Raw genomic sequence first — 23,056 nt, 5'->3', positions numbered from 1 at the left:
AGAAGCGTTATAAGCGAAACACATTAATTTTACTCCCCCTCCCCTAAAAGTTTCATGTAGCCTGATAACACTTTTTCAATAGATAAGAGTCAAGATTCCCGGTAGAATCATGATCTTAGAAAATAAATAAACAATTTTATTGAACATTTTCATATTTAATTAACTTTTTAAGAATAAATGCATAAATAAGAAACAAAAGTTGGATAAAAAGCTCTTTGAACACGCGCGACACGCAAAAAAACATGCACGGAACAGCAAAAAGCGCTTCAATCCAATCTTCTCATTTAAAATATTTTCCCCTACAGAATTTTCCCTACACAGGTACCTTTTTTACCGGGACCTTTTTTTCCGGGGACCTTTTTTTCCGTACCTTTTTTTCCGGTACCTTTTTTTCCAGGTACCTTTTTTTCCGGGACCTTTTTTTCCGTACCTTTTTTTCCGGTACCTTTTTTTCCTAGAATCGGTGTATCAGCGTCTAAGTTAGCCATTGATTTAATTGCTTTTTTTTCTTCCTTTGGTAAAATATTACTTTGTCCTCCCTAAATTTACACCTTTATTTTTTACTTCCTTTTTGACGAAAATTCTGAAAATGTGTTTCAAAGGCTGTATTTATGGAACACCTAATATATATGTGTATGTTTATTTTGTTTTCAGGACATAAAAAATTTTACTTCGAGGGAGGACAAACGCCATTTTGTCCCATATGTGGTCAAGCTCTTCAACTCTCAGATCTTGCGAGTCATTTCGAAATGGAAGTAGAGAGGTTACCAGAAATACGAAAGTATGTTTCTCTTTTTTATCAACGATTTTTTTAAAACCTATTATAACATTATAGTTTCATTTAAATATATAACATTATAGTTTCATTTAAATATTTTCATAGAGAAATATTGTCCTAAGTCTTATTAAAAGGCAGGTTAAGTTTGGGGGAAAAAATCCAGGATTTTCTTAACTTATCACTGCCTACGCTATTGTTTACTTATTTATTTGTGGAGTTATCCAATATTATCCAAAAGGATTCCTACCTTAAAAGAGGTTACTTTAACTCAATTGAATATTTGTGTACAACCTCTGAACAACAATGCTCGATTCTGTTTATATTTTCATCACCCAAGACGTTATCGAACGAATAAAATTATTATTTATTATGGATTAAATTGAATAGTATCCTGCTTTTTTTCTCTCCAGGAAATGCCTAAAATGGCACAAGAATTATTTTTTCGACATGAATTACTTTAGACATTTGCCGCTGTTAACAACCATTTAATTAGCAGCTAAAAATACTTCGACTGCCAAAGGTTAATAATGATGAATAATCATAGAGAACAAGTACTGAGATAAAAATTAATTTCTGAAATTTTTCTTCGATTTATGCAAATTCTAGATTTATAATTTCAGTAAAAAAAAAAAAAAAAAAAAAATAACCGTTAAAAGTAGCTTTGAAATTTTATAGAATCGACCAACTTTCGGTATAAAATAATTTTTAACCCCAATAATGTAAATTCTAAACTTGTTAGCTAATTTGGCTAGAGATTTTTTTCAGTTTTAAAAGCTCTAATACTAAATAACACAGTTAAGATTTGCTTTAAATATTTTATAGTTACAAGAACTTTTCGCTACGCTTTATGATTACGTCCAGTTCGTTATGCTTCTGATATCCTTTACATATTATATCCAACTAAATGTATCTTAACACAACAAAATATACGAATTGCTTAAAACTTCTTAGAAAAATTATCGTAAATTTCCATTCTATGCACCATTTTCCCCAGAGCATTCTTCTGATTTTAATGTATTGTTACCGAAGATCAGCATATCAGTACATCACAACAAAAGAAGTTTTTCTCGAACAGGTAGGTACGAATTGATTAGTAATGCTTTAAGTAAGTTAAAGAGAGTTCGAAAGTTCGGCAGGGTTGTTAACTAACATGAAAGAGATGCAACAATTCTTCATGGGGAAGTCCAGAACCTGGCAGAGACTAGTCTCCCAAGTTAGTTCATGCTAGTTAACTTACTATTCAACTGCCACAAATTTAGAGGACTCAACAAAGAAGTCTGTTTTATAGAAGAAGCCGCTGTCTTTCTCCATTTGCCTTACTTTCCATTTGAACAAAGATTAATAGTTTCTCTTCTATTTTCTCACGTTTTTACCTTCTCAATCTATTCTAAGGATTGCCCTTGGTAAATTCTTGATGAGATAATAAGCAGTTTACTGGTGGCCTCCAGTAAAATAAGAATGATTTATGTTTCTTTTTATTGTATCTTCGTTGTTATCGGGGTACATTTGTACTAATAATTTAGTTCAGTAGAAAGCGTAGTCTTTATCTTTTTGTTATGTGGAATAAACTTAAGGATTTATTTTAATAACAACTAGAAGGCACCAGCCCCTGCTCGCTTCGCTCACTAGCCCCGTTATTGCTGTTCATTCCTCATTGTTCTTTTTTCTTAAGCGTCGTTTTCACACAAATTGTAATAACGGAGTATTTTGTTTATTACCACGTATAATTATTATTGGTTTATGTAAGAACAATTTGTTTCCTGTTAATTGCAAAAAAAAATTTAAAAAAATAGACGATATTCTAGATTTGAGAAATAATCATTTGTGCTTAACAAAAAGATTTCTTAAAAAATGCAGATTGTGAGATTCAACAAGACGAAATATATGAGAAGCTTATGATATAATTATACAAATATATGAAGTATACGCGAGCTTATATAAAGATTTTGTAAGAGAAAATCAAATTTTCTGTAACAATGAATAAAAAGTCAGTATTTAAAGCAAAAAAGCTGAAAAAGATCGTGAAAAAGCGCTTAAATTTTTTAAAACTTTCAAACAAATTGGAATTTTTAAAACAAAGTTCAGGTTAAGATCACAGCTAAAAAGTACTCTTTCAGGAAGTCAAATTTTAACTCCGTAGTTGTATTTCAGCAAGCTACGGATGGACCAAACATGACATTTTTTTTTAAATCTATATTTCAAACAGTTAGTAATTATCAAGCTAAATTTCGAATCTTAATTTTTTATTTATTCTGTCGTATTTTTTTCTGCATATAGTCGTAATTTCAAGTTTCTAAGTCTATAGATTTCGTACAGCAAAGCAAAATGTAACGTAAAACAAAGAAAAAGAATCACTTGAAACTGCACTAACTTTCAAACAAATTAGAATTTTGAAAAAAAAAATCTTTGTTAAGTTCATAAACTAATATGACCTTTTTAGCACGTCAAATTACAACTTTGAAGTTGCATTCTTACGGGCTGTAGAGTGGCCGTATGGCATTTTTCCAACAAGTTTAGCAATTATTAATTCTCGAATTGTTTATTTGATAGTTAAAATTTTTAATCTAACGTCATCTCTGTACCTTTTTCAGCACGCTTTAGTAATTTCAAGTTTCGAAGTCATATAGCTTTTGCGCAGCAAAACAAAATGTAACACCCAAAACAGAGACGACTGCCTTTACACTTTTTCAATACAGCGAGAAAATTGTTATATTGAAATATATAATTTTCCATAGTTTCAATACTGTAGTTGTTGTTTTATTTATTCTACACAAATATTGACTCAGAAATGCACGGACCTATTTAATAGTATTACATATACGTAGTATTACATATTGAATTCTCTTACGAATGTTGCTACCTCATAAAATGCATATAAAATTAATAATAAAATTTTCTTTTAAAATCAACTTTCAAATAATCAACTAACGAAAGGTGAACTTACTGTTTGTTTAAAAGAAAGAAACTTTATGCATTACATTTGATTTAAATGCAAAAGTCAAAAATTGAAAATAAAGAACGATGTAAGGAAAAAATACTCTAAAATTGGTTTCACAAAATAAAATATTGTTTCTCCAACTTTTAAAAAGATATTTTTGAATAAAATAAATAAACTGTATGAAAGTATTTCTTAAAGAATAATTAATTGCAAACTCCTTTTTAAGATCTCCTTTTCAAGTTGAAATATAATTTTAAAAGATTACATATTTTACTATTATTTGAATAAACTATTGTCTAATTGTAAACGTTTCAGAAGCACTTTCTAATTTCCTTTCTTTGTGACCATCGGAAAATAAATATTAGTTACTAATTGTGTGTTTTTAATTTCCAGATGCATTAGCCAACAAGTAGAAGTGACATCTTTGCATTCGGTATGTATTATTTTAGCTTAAATTTAACAAAATTATTTATTTAAATAAGACTTTGACATGCTACATAAAAAAAATTGATAGCCTTAGAAAAAAGAAATAGTTTTAAATATTTTTATTGCTTTAATATTACAAACTCTCCGAAATTTTTTTTCAATATTAAATCACAATATTGGTACCCTGAACTGTTATATCGGTGTATTGCTCAATAATAGTTCCATTATGAATTCTAGTGTGGTACAAAATTTAAAATATATATATATATATATATATTTATATATNTATATATATGTGTGTATATATATGTGTGTATATATATGTGTGTATATATATGTGTATATATGTATATAAATCCTATTTTGTTAGTATGTAAATATAAATATTTTATTACATTACCAAAAGTATGATACTTTTTAATCATAGTATAAGACAAACTGAAATTAAACTTAAAATGCCTATAGATAATGAAATCATGAAATGCTCGCATGGTAATTTCATAGTTGTGCCATTACCTTTCAATTTTTTTAAAAACAATTTTCTATACTTAATTTTAATTCTTCCTCTGTAGTAGATATTTTTATGACTGTATATTTTTAATGAAACTGTTAAATATTAAAAGAAGATATCATTGCTGTCATTTAAGTTAAAAATAATTAATTGTGGTGCATTCATTTCTTTTACTGGTTAGCCTTTTTCGTCCCCTATGTGTATGGTACGCAAGGATGACAAAGGAAAACCAGAATCCAGATGGGAGGTAAGAAAACAAACTACTTAAATGTAAAATTTTATAGTAATGTAAAAGTTTATAGCAAATTTAAAAGTTTATAGTAATGATAATGAGAATACGTTTCTGTTTTACGCTTTGTATCGTTTATAAATTCGAATTACGAAGTTTGTGTTTAAAAAAATAAGTACATCATCGGGTATATTGGTATATCTATCAGAGTGAATTTAATTTGATTGTCAATAAAATTATAGGACCCAAAAATTTAGAATAAGTTAAATAATTCAGTAGATGATTCAATTTTTTGTCAAACTAGAAGTCTTGCTTCATTGTATTAAAATAGCTATTCTTTATACGTAATTAATGTATTCATTTTAACTTATCAAATATTTCGACCTCTTTCATGCTTCATCGTATTTTAAATACCCATTATTTATTAATGATTAACGTAACAATTCTAATTTTTAAGATATTTCGACGTCTTTCATATGCTTTATCGTATTAAAATACCTATTTCTTATTTATAATCTACGTCATAAATTCAATTTTTCAAATATTTTGCGTGTTTCATACTTCATCGTATTAAAATATTTATTCCTTATTTACAATTAACGTAACAAATTTGATTTTTTAAATATTTTGACGGATTTCATGCTCTATTATATTAAAATGCCTATTCTTTATTAGCAATTAACAGAATAATTTTAGTTTTTAAATATTTGTATGTCTTTCAACTAAATTTTTATGCTGATAAAAATAAAGTACACTGCACTTTAATGCAACAAATTCCTGAAAATGCATGGTAAAAAATACTATTACTCAGCAAAAAGCAGTACAATTACTCATTACTATTACTTGCTTTTTACGTAGAATTCAATGATTAACATAAAAATTTATTGTGGTATAATATTATATTATTATTCGCGTAATCATCACCAAGATTTGTTAATTTGACATTAATCTACTACTACTTTTCTCGAATAATTTACTATATAAGTTAAATGAAATTGTTGAACGTACATTTTACAATGATGTTTACTTCAAAAGTTTTCAAAATTTTTTACCGGGTTTATAAAAGGAGCAAATATCAAGGAGATTCTGACAAGCTATTGGAAATTTAAATTTAGAGCAAAAACGGGATAAAATCTTTTATATACATATACACTCTCAGTAATAAAATATTTGTTTTAGGTTTTGAAACTCGTAAAAATAACCCACAAAATCTATTCATTTTTTTTCACTACAGTTGAGCATTTCTTGTGGTTTTCCTCAAAACTCATCGTTGTCAGGGTTTGTTGTAATTTTATCAAATTGGTCTTTCTAACACAAAAATCCTTCTTCAATGCCTCTGTCATCAGTTCAAGAGAAATTTCTGAAATTTTATGCTGAAATCGACGTTTGCAATTATTTATTAATTAACCCCCCTCCCCCTAAAAATGGTCAACTAGATCAATATTGAGCTGGAATTGACTAATTTCGCTATAGACGAATACTACTTTCGCATTAAATAAGTTTTCTGGCAACAAAATGGATCAGTTCAATATAATCTGGACTAAGAAAAAAATAATTTCAATCTTTGTTTAAAGTAAATCACGAAATTCGATAAGCCTGGTAGTCTTGGACGCAGAAATTTTATCAAACATCTTTTCTCACTTTTTTTATTATTATTTTGTATTAATTTTGGTCAAAATAAATGAAAAATATTATATTCAGCACTTTAATAATTTATGGTTATGAAATACAGCTTTTTTCGACGTTAAAGGTAAAATCTTCCAAATTTTGTTTACTTCCAAAAAATAATTTTTAAAGTTAGCACTTGTTTTCGGTTATTTAGATTTAAGAAAAACAGTTATGCATCATTGAAATTTGGCAATTTACCAAGGTATCTGTAGGTATTGATATATTTTTTGAATAAGAATGAAAAAAAAAAATTCTTTTCAAACTTCTTTTTCTGGAATTTATATTTTAGTACAAATATAATTCCAATAATTTAACAGATTTTTTAGTAACTTTTAGATTGTTTTCAGAATTAAAATTACCAAAATATATTTTTACTTGTAATTAGGACGTCAGATTAGAATATACATAATTTTAATCAATAATTTTTAGGAAGAATCAAAAATACATACAAGGATCATCGGTGTCCTATCTTCGTCAAAGAGTTAAAAAAATATTTAATCACATTTCAGATTATTTATTCAATGAATTAAATTGTATGTTTAATTAACACACATATATTTTAATTTCAGACATATCAACGAGTGAAAAGCAATAGAACAACAAGACTAACATGTAAGACATTAATATAATTTCTCATATTATACAATTACTATTCTGTGATGTAATCGTAAATCAGATTCTATGCTATAATCATAAATAAATTATTTCATTGTATTTTCTTCATTGCAATTTTCCTTGTATTTTTATTAAAAAATTTAAAAGTAAAAATTTTATAGTTTTAAAATTAAAATAAGAAATTAGTATTTTCACTCAACGTCGTCGTGTAAGCAATTGTATTTTTAATTAATTAATTTATATTTTATTTATTATTTTTACCAAATTCTAATTTATTAAGTTCCATACATATACATTTTCTATCAAATGTGTAGTCTCTAATTTATGTCTAATTTTTTTTGTCTAATTCATGGTCTTTAAATTAATGTATACTTTTTGTCAAATATATAGTCTCTAATTAATGTCTAATTTTTTTTTGTCCAACGCGTGGTCTTTAATTTTTGTCTAATTCTTGGTCTCTAATAAATGTTTCAAGCTAGTTAAAAATTATAAAATTAGTAGTTAGCTGTTGGATGCGAGAAAAATTAAAGACTAGCTTTGACATTTGATTTTTCTAAATTTCATGGTTTATTATCTTTCTCTTTTAAATTTTAATTTCATAAATTTCAATTGTACCTTTTTCATATATATATCTCACTTTTTNTATATATATATATATTTTAAGCAATTTACTGATTAAAATTTCATTTGAAGTTACTTTTTATTCTAATTTGTGTCATTCCCTTCAAGCAGCGCGATGTATGATTAAACGAAAGAAATGGGATGATCCCAATTGTACAGAGCGATCACCAGAAGAAAATCTTCACATGATGCCTGGATTGAGAAAAGTATGTTGTTTTTCTGCCCTTTTGTACTTAAATAGTCTTCCTATTCTTAACGTATAATAAAATTAACAATAGTAAAATTTTAATTCATCTTAATTCTTTTGTGGTCATTTCTTATAATTTAAGTTGCAATGAAACGTAATTATTGTAGCGAATTGTTTGAACAAAGATATGAATGGGAAAAGTATACAACATTCATACACGGAATGTTGAAAGTAAAATTATTCCTGTTCATGTTAAAATATATTCTTTAAATTAAATAAAATCATAGCAAAATCTTTTTTAAAAAAACTTGAAAATATTTAATGGCTCTCTGATTGACTATGATATAACATTTCATAAGATTTGCACTACGATATGAATTTTTTTTTTTTTTTTGAACAGAGGGAATCTCCTGAGACGTCTATAGACAGCCGAACGGCAGCCGAACTTAATTGGGCTATGTCAGCCAGAATGCATGCCATTGCAGCTGTAGCTTTTCAAAGAAATCTTTCTGGTAAGTACGCTTTCTGTATGCATGTTGTCTTTAAAAATGTTTGTCTTTGAATTGTAAAATGATCTAAAAGTAGTCTAGTAAAATATCAATCTAGTAAAAGGAGAATAAATCTTTAAAAAAAAAGTAAATTATGTCGTGCTTTTATCCAGTTAATCGAACCATATGTGTAAAAATATGAGAATTAATTAGTTATATTTTTCTACAGATTTCGCAAGAAATCACGAAGATGAGAATCAAGAATTGAATGTAGATGAAGACGACAGTGCAGTGTATGGACAGCCACAGTATCCTTTGAACGTTTTAGCTGTATTCACTCAAGTTATCCTGTTCCAAGATAATGTTTATTAGCAGGATAATGTAATATTGCCTGGAATTGAAGTAAAATGACGAGAGAAAATATGACAGCCATTACATTCGTTTATTACAGGAAAAGAAATTGAGACTCAAAATTTTGAAGCTTAATTAAAGTATTGAACTAATGGGCCACTGTTTTAAATCAGTGTTTCTCCACCCAAGGCAAAAAAAAAAAAAAAAAAAAAAANAAAAAAAAAAAAAAAAAAAAAAAAAAAAAAAAAAAAAAAAAAAAAAAAAGTGACGTAAGAAAAATATTGGGTTAAAAGGAGATAAATCAGCTTAATATTATACTACTGAAACGTACAATATTATGTAGAATAATAAATAGATAAAAAAAAAGGAATGTTTATTTACATAAGAATAAAGTAGCATGCGTTGTGGCTTTTAACTCTTCATAACCAGTGAACTACACAAGCTAGTTAATCTATGCTTACTTTAGTAATCCTAAGTCCCGCAGTGGACTGATCGTTAAGACACGGTTCCCAGCAGATCACCGAAGTCAAGCAACACTGGCAGCGGTCAGTGTGCTGGTGGGTGACCACTTGGATTAGTCTGCGTAGGGACCGAAGGTGTGCGGTATTGGTCCTCGTTAAACTGTTCTACCGTAAAGTGCTCGACTTCGCGTGCAGGTCGTCGGGCTACCGAAGCGGTGGTGCTATCCCCTCCACAGAGGATCAAAATTATTGATAGCATGTTTTCGGATCATCCTCAGGGATATTTCCCAGACCGTCGCCAATAGCCCATTGTGCAGCTCCAGTGCGACGTAAATGAACTAAAACAACAACTTATAAATCCCAAAGATTGCAATTTAGTATATGAAAATTCATTTGTTAGACCAGAAATAAGTTTCTTTTAATTTTAATTTTTTTTTAAATTTTGAGTGCCAAACATTAGTTTACTTGCAATACGATATCTAAAGATGGCTAATTAACTATTTTATTTTTAGGTGCGTAAAGTGAACTAAGTTTATGGGATATAAAACTTTTTCAAAGATACATTAATGTTTATTAATAAGCAAATCAACAAAATAATAAAATCTTAACCAAGTAAAGCACTGTTTAGCGACGTTCGCTAATCATTCAAAACTATTAAGTGTTCAATAGTAGAAAAATTCTGCTTATCTCACTATCGCTAAGACTTTCCATATTCGAGTTTATCTCATGATGTTCTTAATTGTGGTGTAAGAAATGTAAGTAGCCTTGTTTCTCCTTAATTTTAATTTTAGTTACACTGAAGCTGATGTCATTACATGTTCTAGCGAAGATAACGTTGACAGCAAAGAACAAATCAGGAGGATACAATCAAAGTGAGAATTTTTTTGAATTTTTACCACTTCCAAAAAGAAATTAACTTTAAAAAAAAAAGGAGTTATACTGCACTGAGAAAAAAGTATGGTCAAAACTACCAGAATATGAAGGAATTTACAGTGTTTTCGGCTCTATGGAACACTAAAAAGCTCGGTAATTTTACTAAAGTGCTTTGGTATTTATTTTTGTAAAATGAACAATAAAATATGGTTTTATAATACATGATAAATATTTTTGAATGTGGCAGAATTTGTTAAATTTATCACGATACCTTAGAGCATGACATAAAAATCTTTTATTGGCTTAAATTTACATATGAATTTCGTATTTTTTTTTCAAAATGTGTGGTAATAAGAACTATAATTTTGAAAGAGAACGTTTTCGGTGAACTGTGACATATAAACGGAAAAATTATGAAATGAATGGGTTAAATGTCGTATATTTTGTTTTTATTAACCAGAATTGTGTTTTTCTTTTTTACCAAAAGTGTCATTACCTCACAATTCGGTAATTTTACCAGAATTTTTTTCACAGTGTGTAAGCCCTTTCTTTTTTCTCGAACACAGTTCTCTCATGATTGATCTGATGTAAAAGTACAGTATAGGTCGTCATGTAAAAATATAAGCATGAAATGTAGAAATATAAATAATACAAGCAAAGCTCATTTATTCACACTTAATATCGAAAATACTGAAATTAGATTTCGAATTGTAAACTGTACGTTTTTTATGAAATAATTACCCAAAAGTCGGAATCCATATTTTTTCTGAAAAAGATCGAAATTGAAAATGAAACAACTATTTTAAAAATATACCAATCATGAAATGCGTTGCCATTTTTTTCCTTGTAACTATAAAAAAAAATATTTATGGATGGAATATTTAATAAAGCCCTTTTTGGTTACTAATTTTACATCAGTATTTGGTGAATTGTTTTCAATTCGATTAACTGATAGGTAGAATTAATCGGTAAAGTTAACGGAAAAAAGAGCAACAAAAGAAAGAACCAGTAGAAAAAGTCCGGAAAAAAGAACAATAAAAATAGACACCACGATAAGAATTTAACAACCAATTCAGTTCGGGCTGCTGAACTATAATTTAATTAAATATTTATACGAATGAAGTTGCATAATTTTTAAAAAAAAATAATATGAAAGGATTAATTTAAATTTAACTGAAAGGATTTTTCTCACATATTATTTAACAAATTGATTAAGACTCTAAAGCAGTTCTAATATTATTTTAAATTTCAATAGTTACACTTATTGAATTGTGACGCAATAACATGCAAATTATACTTCTTAAACTGTTTATTCTTTTTAAATTGTATTCAATTGAAATGTTTCCATTTTGGTTAATATTTTTAACTTATCAAAAGATTAATTACCTGAGAGACTGTTAATTAATATATTATTTATAACAACACTATTATACGTTAGGAAATGTATTTATTGGAGAAAAAAAAGTTCCTCTTTGCTGACTTCAAAGTCAACTTTGTATCATAATTATGATTTATTTTTTTTTAAAAATACTAATAATTATGATACAAATCTATTATGAATGAATTATTATTCAATTCGGGTTAAACAGTACGAATTGAATCGGATGTTAAATTATTATAATAATAATTAATAAGATGGTTTCTTTCCGATGCTCTTTTTTTCAGTATATTTTTTTCTGGTACTTTTTTTTAAAATTTCATTTGGTGCTTTTTTTCCTCGCAATTCGAATGTTAGGTTCAATGGCAAAGGAGATGAAATGTTCCGTCCGCAAACTTTCTTGCTTACTCTATCTAACAAAACCATAAACCATATGTTTTTATTGACAAAGTCTGACTCAAAAAAGAAAATAACGTTTGTCAAATTTGTTGGCTTATTTTGACTTACTTCTCTGAAAACTATAAATTAAAAATTACTTATTTTTTTCATAACAATGATTTAAGAAATACAGAAAAGGCTAAATTCTTATTTATTTTTAAAAAAAATTAATATATTAAAAATGAATATCTTTTACTAATAATTGATAAATATCCATCAAAGTAAAGCATTCTCGCAACAGTCCGTGTAGGGTCAGGAGAGTAATATAGGTAAAGTCGATACAATTTTCTGCGAGGACATGACTGTCAGAACGTGGTTAGCATTGAGCGTTGTACCGACTTTACTTCCACAACAAGCTGATTCTCATTTACTTGAAGGTGGGTAGTCTTCAAGCCACCTCTGAGATCAAAACTCAGTTCTTCACAATGGCAGCTCACTCCTTTTACGACTGAGCCATCGCATCTCAACGATATCGATAATGTCGATCATCATGTATCGATAAACTGCAGAAATGTATAACCCGTTTCTTTTTCAGTTTCGTTTATTCCTGATTTTAAATATTTTATTTAAATATATGCTCTCAATAATATGCTTTTTTTTTTTAATGAAGCAATTTTATTTTCAGTGATTCTGATTACCAAAGGCATTCAGATTCAACCCAATGGACAGTTAACGGAGGTAAGCAATTCAAATCCGTTATTTTTATTTTTGGGGTTAATAATTACAAATTTAAACATTTGCCTCAAACATGAAGCTTTGCCTCGGTGGATTATCCGAGAGTCAAAAATGTATATACAGGATGCTCTGTAATGATCACCTTCAATATATATAATTTGGAAATTCCTCTCAAAAACTAAGTCCAAAAAGTATAGTCATTCGAACTTGTATTTAAGTGAAGAATTATCATTAATTCGTAAGTAGGAAACAGAGACAAGCTGAAGGACGATTGTTTGAAACATCTCCATATTTCATCAGGCTATCAAACTGGTTTATGATTTTTTCGTCTCATCCAGTAATGGATTTCCGTCTTACCCAGTAGGGATTTTGCTTTTTTTTCTCACTTATGTATTAATTTACTTCCCTTTATGCGTAGTATCTTTTTTACTTCGTTTTTGACAAGGGTTCTTAAAAAAAAGTAATATAAAGGGAGATGTTCACAGAACACCTTGAACAATTTTTTTCTATATTGTTTTCTTCTCTATATATGAGTAATTAGACATTTTTATGAGTGTTGCTCTCTTAACTCAATGCTGATATCACAGCTGACGCTTCTAAATAAAGATCACATAACTTTTCTAATGATTAAAGACAAAGTATTTATACAACATAAATTCGATACCAATCGCTTTTAAGATAAAAAGTAAATCTGAATTTCGGCATGCGTTAAATAAGAATTTATTTTCAAAAATAACTATTAAACTTAGTTCACCTTATTTTGTATGAATCACTTAGTCCTTCTTTAATATAAGGACCCAGCGAAAATTACAAAATACGATAATTTTTTTATTAAAGTATTATTTGAATTTTATGTGTACGTACGAAAAGTGTGAATCACAATAAATGTTGTATATTATTTATTTTTTAGGAAATAATAATAATGGTGAAGGTCAAGAGGTGACAAGTACTTGTGTTACAAATAATGATGCTGGGTAAATACCGCTTTTCATTTATAATATTTCGTTTGTACACATTCATGCTAAAACTCTAAATGCTAGATTTCTTTATTTCTTTAAGTATTTAAAATTCATTTATCTTTATTTTAAAGCTATTTTTGTTAGTTGGAGCTGGTATATTAAAATCATTTTATTGTTTTTTTTTTTTTTTTTTTTTTTTTTTTTTTTTTTTTTTTTTTTTNTTTTTTTTTTTTTTTTTTTGCTTATTGTTTTATTAAGTAGGACGGAATTGTTATAATATCATAAAAATATAAAAAGTATGCGATATTAAATATTAGGTACTGCATCCTTGTTACTTAATTTGAAATGTGCGTCGTGTATAAAACGCAAAAACAAGTTTAATTCAAAATTATAAATTTAATTCAAATTAATATATAATTGAATTATTTGGTTTATTTTCAGGTCCTTCCCTAATTTTCAGTAAACGCATTAGCACATGGAATTTAATTTTTTAGATAAAACAGTATCTACGTTTTAAAGAAATGAGTACATAGGTATTTTTAAATCAGTGCTCGCACGATCCGTAAAAATTTATAAAAAGGTTTTAATATTACGATAAAATTTCGTTAGAAATATATAAATATATATATACATATATTTCTAAATATTAAGCATTACGGTAAAGGAGAAACTAATATTTTTTTAAAATTTTATTTAATGGTTTTCAAAATGTGTTTGCTTACTATTCTTGAAAGTTTCTCCTTTTTCATTTTTATATATTAATTTTCATGGACCTCCTAAAAGCTCCGTTTATACAGAGCTTTCATAATTCAAATGCCTTATAATTCATTGTAGATCAATGCGTAAAGGAAAAAACGTATAACTGAAAATTAAGCAAATTAATTAAAATTCGTCGTAAAATTACTAGTTTCAATTACGTTTTGCACTAGCCATTTGACACTTAGTATTATTGATGTAGAAAACAAAAGAAATAGTGACAATTAAAATTTAAGACAAAGCACTTGTATAAAAATGAAATATAAAAAGGTGAATACCTTTAATTCAAGTTATGATGTCACTATTTACTATTTACTATCTTCAGCATATAAATGAATACAGAAAATAAACATTAAAAAAGGAGGGATCCCTTTCTTGAGTTTAAAAAAGAAGTATAAGTGAAAAAAACGTTTAAATGAAAAGTACGTATAAATGAAAAATATGTATAAACGAAAAATACGTATAAACGAAAACTATAAAGAAAAGAAACTTAAATACTGTGCTTTTCTGTGCAACGAATTTTAATCTATGATAATTACATTCCCCCCCCCCCTAAATAGTCATTAGATATTATGTATCTAATGATTATTTAGGAAAAAAAACAATGAATTAACTAAAGTGAAGTAAGAAACCATCTAAATATCTTGCTCATATTAACTGTAAATATCTTAATCTTTTTTCCCGTTTATGTCTAATTCAAAAAAAAGAAAAGAAAATTAACGAACTAAAATCGTGTTCAAAAGCAGCTAAATCTAAAGCGAATATTACAGAAAAGTAGTCGTATTTTATGCCTATTTCGAAAACAGAAAATGAAACTAGCATATGAAACACGTAAAAGAGCAGTGCAAAATTTAGCAAAGTGATTGCTCTATCTACACCTGGATGTTATTGGTTGGTATAATTTTATTTTGCAAAGCTAAAATACCAAGAACTATTGTTAAATCTACTCTTATAACTACTTCTCCACAACCCTTTGAAAATTGCTGCTTTACTTTCATTTTTTACTTTACTGGACAAAGAGAAGGGTTGTGGGGTCCACCAATTATCCAGGACAACCCACACGCGAAATGACACCAGGTTTTGTTAAAACTGAAAAATGAAGAACTCACAATACATAACTCTCTAGGAGGACTGTATTCTTGTCAATAGGAATCTGGAATCCCATAAAGAACAGTGGCACAATCACTTGATCTGGAATCCCAATTAACAACACTGCCATAAACAGGAATGAACAAATGTAGTGTGGGGTGACTGTTGATACAGGTGGACAGAATACAGAGATATTTTTGTCACCCCTTTGGGGACTTTCAAAAAAAGAATGGATGTCAGGCACTATAGACTGATCGGTGTAGAGGGTATCGAAAACTATGGACCGATAGTATACTTGTCATTCAATTGACGTCAAGCCCCAATGAACCTTCAGCATTCTCCTATATCCGTCCCACTGCAGAAGTCAGCTGGGACGCCGTTTTAAACATTCTTTATTTATTTATTTATTTATTTATTTATTTATTTATTTTCCCAATAAATAATTGATAATTATAAGCCGTAATATTAACCATATAGGGGCATGTGAGGTACTAAGTTTTCGAGACTGAGAAATTAAATTTTAAAGCGGGATAAATGGAGAGTGAAGAGTTTTTTTACTATTTTTCCTGGTTCAGTTTGGTGTTCAACCAGAACAATTCAGTTAAAACCTAAAATTTACAGGAAGACTGCTTACCTCATTTTTCTTTCAAAGAAAAAGAAATCGATTACTACGTAAGTAATCGTTAGATTCGTAAGAAATTACAATTTCATTTCCTCTTGAAGGAAAGCAAAGTACTTCATGTCTCTAAAAAAGTAATTTTCATCATTTTACCACAAAACGGGGTTAGATGACCAGGGCTGAGAGAGGGATGATGAACAAATAACAATACAAATCATAATGTTGGATAGAGGTTTATTTTCAAAATGGCGGAGAAATGTTTTAATTTAGGTGCATAGTGAAAAAGTTCACTTAAAATTCAATGACAGGCTACCCATATTGAAACAAAAACTTAAAAAATAAGAAGAGAATAGAAATTTTTTCTCTCTCTTAACATCTTAAAAGAATAAAAAGAATAAAAAGATTGCAAGAAAATATGAAAAAACATCATTCGAAATATTGCTTTTTTAACGGAAGTCGGTAGAAAGGTCCCGTTAAATATTTTTTCTATTTTAAATATTATTTTTCCGAACTATTTTATACATACTCTTCCAAAACAGAATATACATAAACATAAAATCTTAAACATAGAAATAATTAGAATGTAAAGAATATTAGCAAATATGGGAATTATGGTTTCCCTATAAATATATGATTCTTTAAATATTCTTCCTTTTATTAAACTATAATTTTTAATTTTAGAGAAATATAGCTTTTTTATTGACGTGCAATTAGAAAAATACATTCCTGTTTTAGTTAAGTTACATACATTTATGAAATGGGATAGTATTTTCCTTCCTCAGAGAATGGAGGGATTTCAAATACTTTAACTTTTAAAAAACTTTATAACTTTAAATTTAGTGTTGAGGACACATTCTGGTGAAAATTAATTATCTTCGCGGACACTTTAAGTTTAGTGAAAGGCAAGGGTAGTGAAGTATATTAATTAGAAACAAAAAATATGCAGAGTTAATTGAAAACATAAAATTTGATTATCCACCTTTTTCTTTTTAAGCATGTTTAACATGCCACAGACAAGCGTTATGCTCTTTAATTAAAATGTAGAGAGTACGCTGTGCTAATGAAACTTTAATTAAAGCTAAGGAAAGTTTAAAGGAAATAATAATAATAAAAACAAACGTACTGTTATCATATCGGTAGGGAAGGGTGGAAAATATTGGGTTGGGTTTAATGCTTTAGTTGTAAGAAAGTGCTACGTTTATTAGCATTATAATAATCTATCATATTATAATAATTTATTATACTAAAATAAACAAATTGTAACTAATGACGTTATTGGTATTTTATGCGAACAAATTTTCCATTGAAAATACTCGCTCAGCAAGATTGTTTTTTCTTCTTCTATTACAGCAGTGAATGTGTTTCTCCGTCTGAAAAAGCTTCTAAGCCCAGCAAGGACACAAATAGTGATAATCCTAAAGAGCAAATGGAGGATGGAATTAAATGCTTAATCTGTATGGTAAGTACGTTTTCGAAGCTTCTTTCGCTTTACTTTTAAATATCTGAAATTTTTTATTGAAACGATTTACTGATATTTTTTCAACAAATATAGGGGGATTCCACAGTGGGGAGAAAATTAAGAAATTATATACTAACTAGTGGGCTGCGCCCCCTGCTCGCTGACGCTTGCCAACCCCGGAAAATCGCTACGCAATCTTATATGGTTTGCTTCGCAAACCAAGCTCGCTTCGCTCGCTACTACCTTAGATACATTGCAAATTCACAAAATTCTAAGAATTCAAAACAATCATTTAAATCCATATAACAACTTTTTTAAAAAAAAAAATTACATCTTTTTAGTAAATACTAAGTCATTAAAATAAATTTGAATTCAAATAAATGACATGTAATTCGTTAAACCTATTAGAAATGTGCTATAGTATAAAATCTTAAGATAAAATTTCTAAAACTGATATCTCTTTAAAAAGGTTAAAATTTTGGCTATAATTAAGTCTATTAAAAATTGAAATAAGTGAATTGCAATGGAAAAACCTGCATAAACAAAACATTGAATTTCGGAAGAAATCACATTTGGTGAGAATGCTCTCTCTTGTCAAAAAATACAAAATAAACTGACCTCAAATAAAACTCAAAGGACTTCGAATCAAATAATTAAGGAAACTACTATCACGTTTAATACAAAAGGAAGATTTATTAACTAAAAAATAAAATTACAGCATCGCAGTTCCAAAAAAGAAATATCACACTCACTCAAAAAAAAAAAATTTTTTTCACTCTAAATAGTCANCACTCAAAAAAAAAAAACAATTTGAATTCTAAATAGTCACCATAGCAACCACAAAACTCTTCTCGTTACCATCTATAAATTAATATATAATAAATAAATTATTTAACACAAAATACGATGCGCATAAGCACATAATATTTTACACTCTGGTTATTTCAGTTTCCGTTGTTAAAAGCGCTATATGTTGAGCCACCTCACCATGTGACATTCCTAGCCGCAATGATTGGTCGATTTTCAAGCGTTGCCATTCGAGGAGTTGTAATGAGGCTTTTTTTTATCGCCGTGTAAGAGAAATATATAGATGTTTTTATTAACATGAATAAAATTGTTTTTTAACTAACATTTGACTCTAAGATACATTTGACACAAAGATATTGCAGGCATAAATGCTTAGTTACGAAATGCTTTCTTAAATATATTAAATAATTTCACGCATTGCGTGCTGGACTTAATGGTAGAATCCGACTCAATCATTTACGTGAGTTGGTTCTGCCGGCAAAAGGCCTTGTGTAAAATGTAAGATTATGTGGAAAGTGCATTGCTTGTATCGGTTATTGTATTTAAGTGTCAAGGAAGGTGTTTCAGTAAGGACACCTTGAAACAATTTTTGTCATAGAACTTCGGATCGAAGATGAAAAGGGTGACAACCACGGGGAATCTTCTGTAGGTAAATCAAGTCCAAGAAAACATTTAAAAATAAAAAACATTTAGAAAGTATACAAAAATAGTATATTTTTTTATCAGAAATTTTGGTAAATATGTTTTAATATTTATATCAAAGTGATTTTTATACAAAAACACAAAATTTGAAGCAAGTAAGTAGTTGAACAATGCTTCTGTCAAACCTTTGCTACAGTGTTTCGGGGGGAATATATTTTTCTAAGTTCACTGGAGTGGTTTTACTTCAAATTTTAAATTTCGGCATAAAAAATTCGTTGATAACGATATATTTAAAATTTTCATTACTGTCTTTGTTCTGTATAATTTACCATTTTCTTTTCTTGATTCTACTTCCCTATAGCAAATGCGCTTTGCCATTGCGTTTTAAGACAAAATTAATTCATTAATTAATAAAACAAGATAAAGTGCTTATTTTTTACTGTTTTTATTACTTCTCAAAATTTATCGTTTCGTGTTTTGTTGATTCTTAAAATTTATTGCACCTTTTAATTCTATTGCCTTATAATTATTGATAAAAAAAATCACCATATTTTAATTAACATAATTTTGTATATAAACTGCTTTAACTCACTTATTTACGTTTTTGTTCGTCAAGCGAAATTAAAGTGGTATATAATATGCAATAGTAATAAAATTAATATAATTAATTATACACAATAATCAAGTATAGATAAATTATTATTCGTCATTAATATTAATGTTAACATTTTCAATTAAATATTTTTGATGTGATCAGCGTAAGGAAATGTTAATTGTTCATCTACCCAATTTGGAACAAACAGTCGAGACGGTATATTATGAAGTTGCAAATATTCCTCGAAATACTTTTCTGGTTCTCTTAGCTTCCTCTGGTACGGCCATCTTTGTTCAAATCTTTCCTCAGCCGATGCAATTAGTGGATGGTACCACAACTCAACACCAGATATAACTTCATTATCCAAAGCGGAATTAATTTTGTCACGCCATAAAGTAGCCGATGATTTCTTCACGTTGGCGCAATTACTGTGTCGCCCAGAACTTTTTCTACTTAAATAATTGGCGACATTTTTAGTCAGCATTTGCGGATAGTATGGACCTATTGGACAGCCAATCCGAAATCTTGCACCTTGAAATTCTGATGTTGTAGAGGGATTTCTTCTAATAAACAATGGTGCGGGTTCATCAACACCATGAATCCATCCATTGCAAATACAACGACTGGGTTTTTCGCCATCAGGCAAGGAATTTGGTAAAGGTGCGCCATCCGCACCTACTTCAGTTCTTTGATCTGCTTCTAGAATGTTAGTTGGCTGCCAATTTCTTCGCAAGTTTCTTAAGAGTAATTGTTTGTAATCGGTAAATAAATACGGTAGCCATATTGTCTTTCGATAATCTTCATCAAAACGCTTAAGGCCAAATTTTATTTTATAATCATCTATTTCCTTCAGAAATTGGTAGTAACTTTTGAACATATTCTAAATTTTGATTTAAATAAAATAATTGGCATTCAGACGTTAATTTTGCTTTGTTTTAATATAAAATAGATTCGTTGCCATGAAATTTATTTTTGTGTAAAGTTAATATTTTATTAACTAGAGAAATCTTTTAATAAATATATTTTTTGCAAGAGTCTTATAATTATAATATTCTATAAATTAAGTTTAATTATAATAATATTTTAATTTATAATCTATTAATAATATTAAGTTTTGTCTTTTTTGAAGTTCTTTTTTCTTTTGTTTATAACTGGAAACTTAATATGCCGCATATATATTCTCGTTCATGTCAAATAGAAAAAGGCTAACAAAAGTATTACGCATATATACGCATTACGGTGAAAATTTGTTAAAATTTTACGTAAAATAAGTTAATTTTTATTACATTGGTACAATTTTTTTTTTACTCTGTTGGTTTTTAAGAGAATTGAGCCCTTTTTAATATAGTTCAGTCAATTAGCAAAATAAGTTCCTTAGCTGCACATCGGTAAAGCTACACTTTCTAAAAAACAAAGATCTTCTTTTAATTATAAGGGAAAATAATGGACAAAGTTAATCAATCAAAAATTAGCTAAGGAGAAACACTTTTCAAAACAAAGAAAATTTTGTAGAAACATGTTCGCAGCTTTATATCAAAGTAACGAAAAGCTTGTAGAAGCATGTTCACAGCATGTTTTCTAAAAAAGGAAAAACATGTAGAATCATGTTCGCAGCGTGTTTTTTGAAAGAAAGAAAACGCCTAGCGATGAGTTACGTAATAAAGGTCTGAACTGGTGATTTCTGAATCTTGGAAGAATCTTCAAAATTTTCCGAGAATCCGAAATCACCGAAAATAAAATTTTTATTTACCAATATATTTTTTTTTCTAAACTTTTGCAAATGTACTTTAACAATATGTAAAAAAAAATAATAATAATAAGTAGTGTCATATTATTTTCTTTCAAAACCTCATGTATAATCAAATAGAGAAATTTATTTTAATATTAATGACATATGATACGATTTAATATGATAAAAAATTTCATTTTTGGGGTAAAATGCGCATTCCACACTGTATGATGCTGCAGGAAAAATGCTATTTTGATCCATAGAACAGCGTGTGTTCTCGTTTTTCTGTCAAATAAGAACTACTGTTTATTCTGAAGGGGAGGTCTGAACTTAATTATAGGCTATCTCAATTTGAACTTTGCTTGGAGCGTTGTAGAGAGTGATATAAATTGCTGCTTATGTATTTACTACTCACACCCTTCTGGCATTTCTGCCTCCCAATCAGCTCCCGTGGTGAACAAAGGAGCAATTTCATTTGTAGAATGCGCACAAGGATAGACGCACCTGGCTAGGGACAAAACTGATTTGACACGCTTCATATTTTTAGATTAATCGAAACTTTAGGGGAGAAAACGTCTTTTACCCCTACAAACTATTTAAATGACATCATTTATCATCATTTGACATAATTTTAGTAGAGAATATTCTAGATAGGACTTCTAACGCTGGAATAACCTTTAGTGGCAAATTTCTATACCAGAAATATTACAAACTATATTGCAAAAAACTATATTACAAACAACTATGTTAGTAATTTAAAGTTTAAAGCAAGGGGAAAATTGGCAAACCAAAAGTAAAAAACTAGTATAAAGTTTTAAATTCCGTAATTTTTTATTTTCGCGTTATATAATTGTGAACAAATTGTGGCAGGTTCGGCTGCTGTTATATCAAAAGAAAGTAATCCTGTCACAGCTTGAGAAAAGTAAATTTGTTAATTTTGGTAAAAATGAGTGGAAAATATTAGATTTTGCAAATATTAGATTAAAATTCAAACTACTTTTTTTTGGACTTTATATTTCAATACTTGGCTTTTATATGTAATCTTCTGCATCAAAGGATTAACCACTTTACTTTCCACTAAAAACCCGCTTCATTCGTCATTGATAATGCATCATAATGACGTCATTTTCATTCACATTTCAAAAAGGTGCGAGAATCGAGTAAGAAGAATTTAGCATCTGGAAGCTTAATTGTATTTTTGCAATTGGATACGATATTTTTTACCTAATTTTACCTAAGTTCTTACCTTTGACTAGTCCTTTTTGAGGTCAATGTGTGAGTAATCTTAATTAAAGTAATCTAAGACCAGTATATTAAGACTAACTAGTTTATTAAACTAAAATGAAATGTGGTTCTTATTATAAAATGAATGTTGCTGAACTAATTGGAGTTGAATCAGTGAATTGTGCATTTTCTTATTAGCATTCAAAATCTTTATGTATTAGAATTTAACATGTTTTTCTTCTTTACTTAGGAAACTTTCATCAAACCAGTTGTGTCAATATGTTGCTGGCATGTTCACTGCGAAGAGTGTTGGTTGAAAACTCTGGTAAGTAAGATATATATCACTAACTTAAAATTATGTTAGAAGCACGTGAGGATAAAATATTTAGACATTTCGCTAAGTTCAGGGAAATTAAATTACTTTAAAAGTGCATGATGAACAGATATTTAAATATTGCACTAGCTTTGAGATATTGGAATAATTTAAGAGACCTCGGAATTATCAGATATTTAGATATTTCACTATAGCTTGAAGGCACT

At 28.3% G+C, this 23,056-nt stretch overlaps 1 protein-coding gene across 7 annotated transcripts in view; it reads left to right on the top strand.

Moving 5' to 3' along the window:
• The window catches only part of LOC107451579 (E3 ubiquitin-protein ligase Rnf220), a 97,682-nt gene that overhangs the window by 71,719 nt on the left and 2,907 nt on the right, over nt 1-23,056 (top strand). For 3 of the 7 annotated variants that reach the window (XM_016067726.3, XM_071183378.1, XM_016067727.4), the window contains 12 exons: nt 655-781; nt 4,110-4,149; nt 4,835-4,900; nt 7,120-7,162; nt 7,895-7,992; nt 8,374-8,485; nt 8,691-8,769; nt 10,065-10,145; nt 12,588-12,640; nt 13,548-13,611; nt 17,411-17,519; nt 22,767-22,841. In XM_016067726.3, coding sequence (XP_015923212.1) covers nt 655-781; nt 4,110-4,149; nt 4,835-4,900; nt 7,120-7,162; nt 7,895-7,992; nt 8,374-8,485; nt 8,691-8,769; nt 10,065-10,145; nt 12,588-12,640; nt 13,548-13,611; nt 17,411-17,519; nt 22,767-22,841 — 947 coding nt within the window. The remainder of the gene's footprint in view (nt 1-654; nt 782-4,109; nt 4,150-4,834; nt 4,901-7,119; nt 7,163-7,894; nt 7,993-8,373; nt 8,486-8,690; nt 8,770-10,064; nt 10,146-12,587; nt 12,641-13,547; nt 13,612-17,410; nt 17,520-22,766; nt 22,842-23,056) is intronic. The other 4 variants (XM_043046895.2, XM_071183379.1, XM_043046897.2 and 1 more) reach the window with 3 other exon arrangements.

This window comes from Parasteatoda tepidariorum, chromosome 7, assembly GCF_043381705.1.
Source record: "Parasteatoda tepidariorum isolate YZ-2023 chromosome 7, CAS_Ptep_4.0, whole genome shotgun sequence".
Lineage (NCBI taxonomy): Eukaryota > Metazoa > Arthropoda > Arachnida > Araneae > Theridiidae > Parasteatoda > Parasteatoda tepidariorum.
The sequence above is the reverse complement of the archived record's forward strand: the minus strand, read 5'-3'. Positions and strand labels throughout refer to the sequence as shown.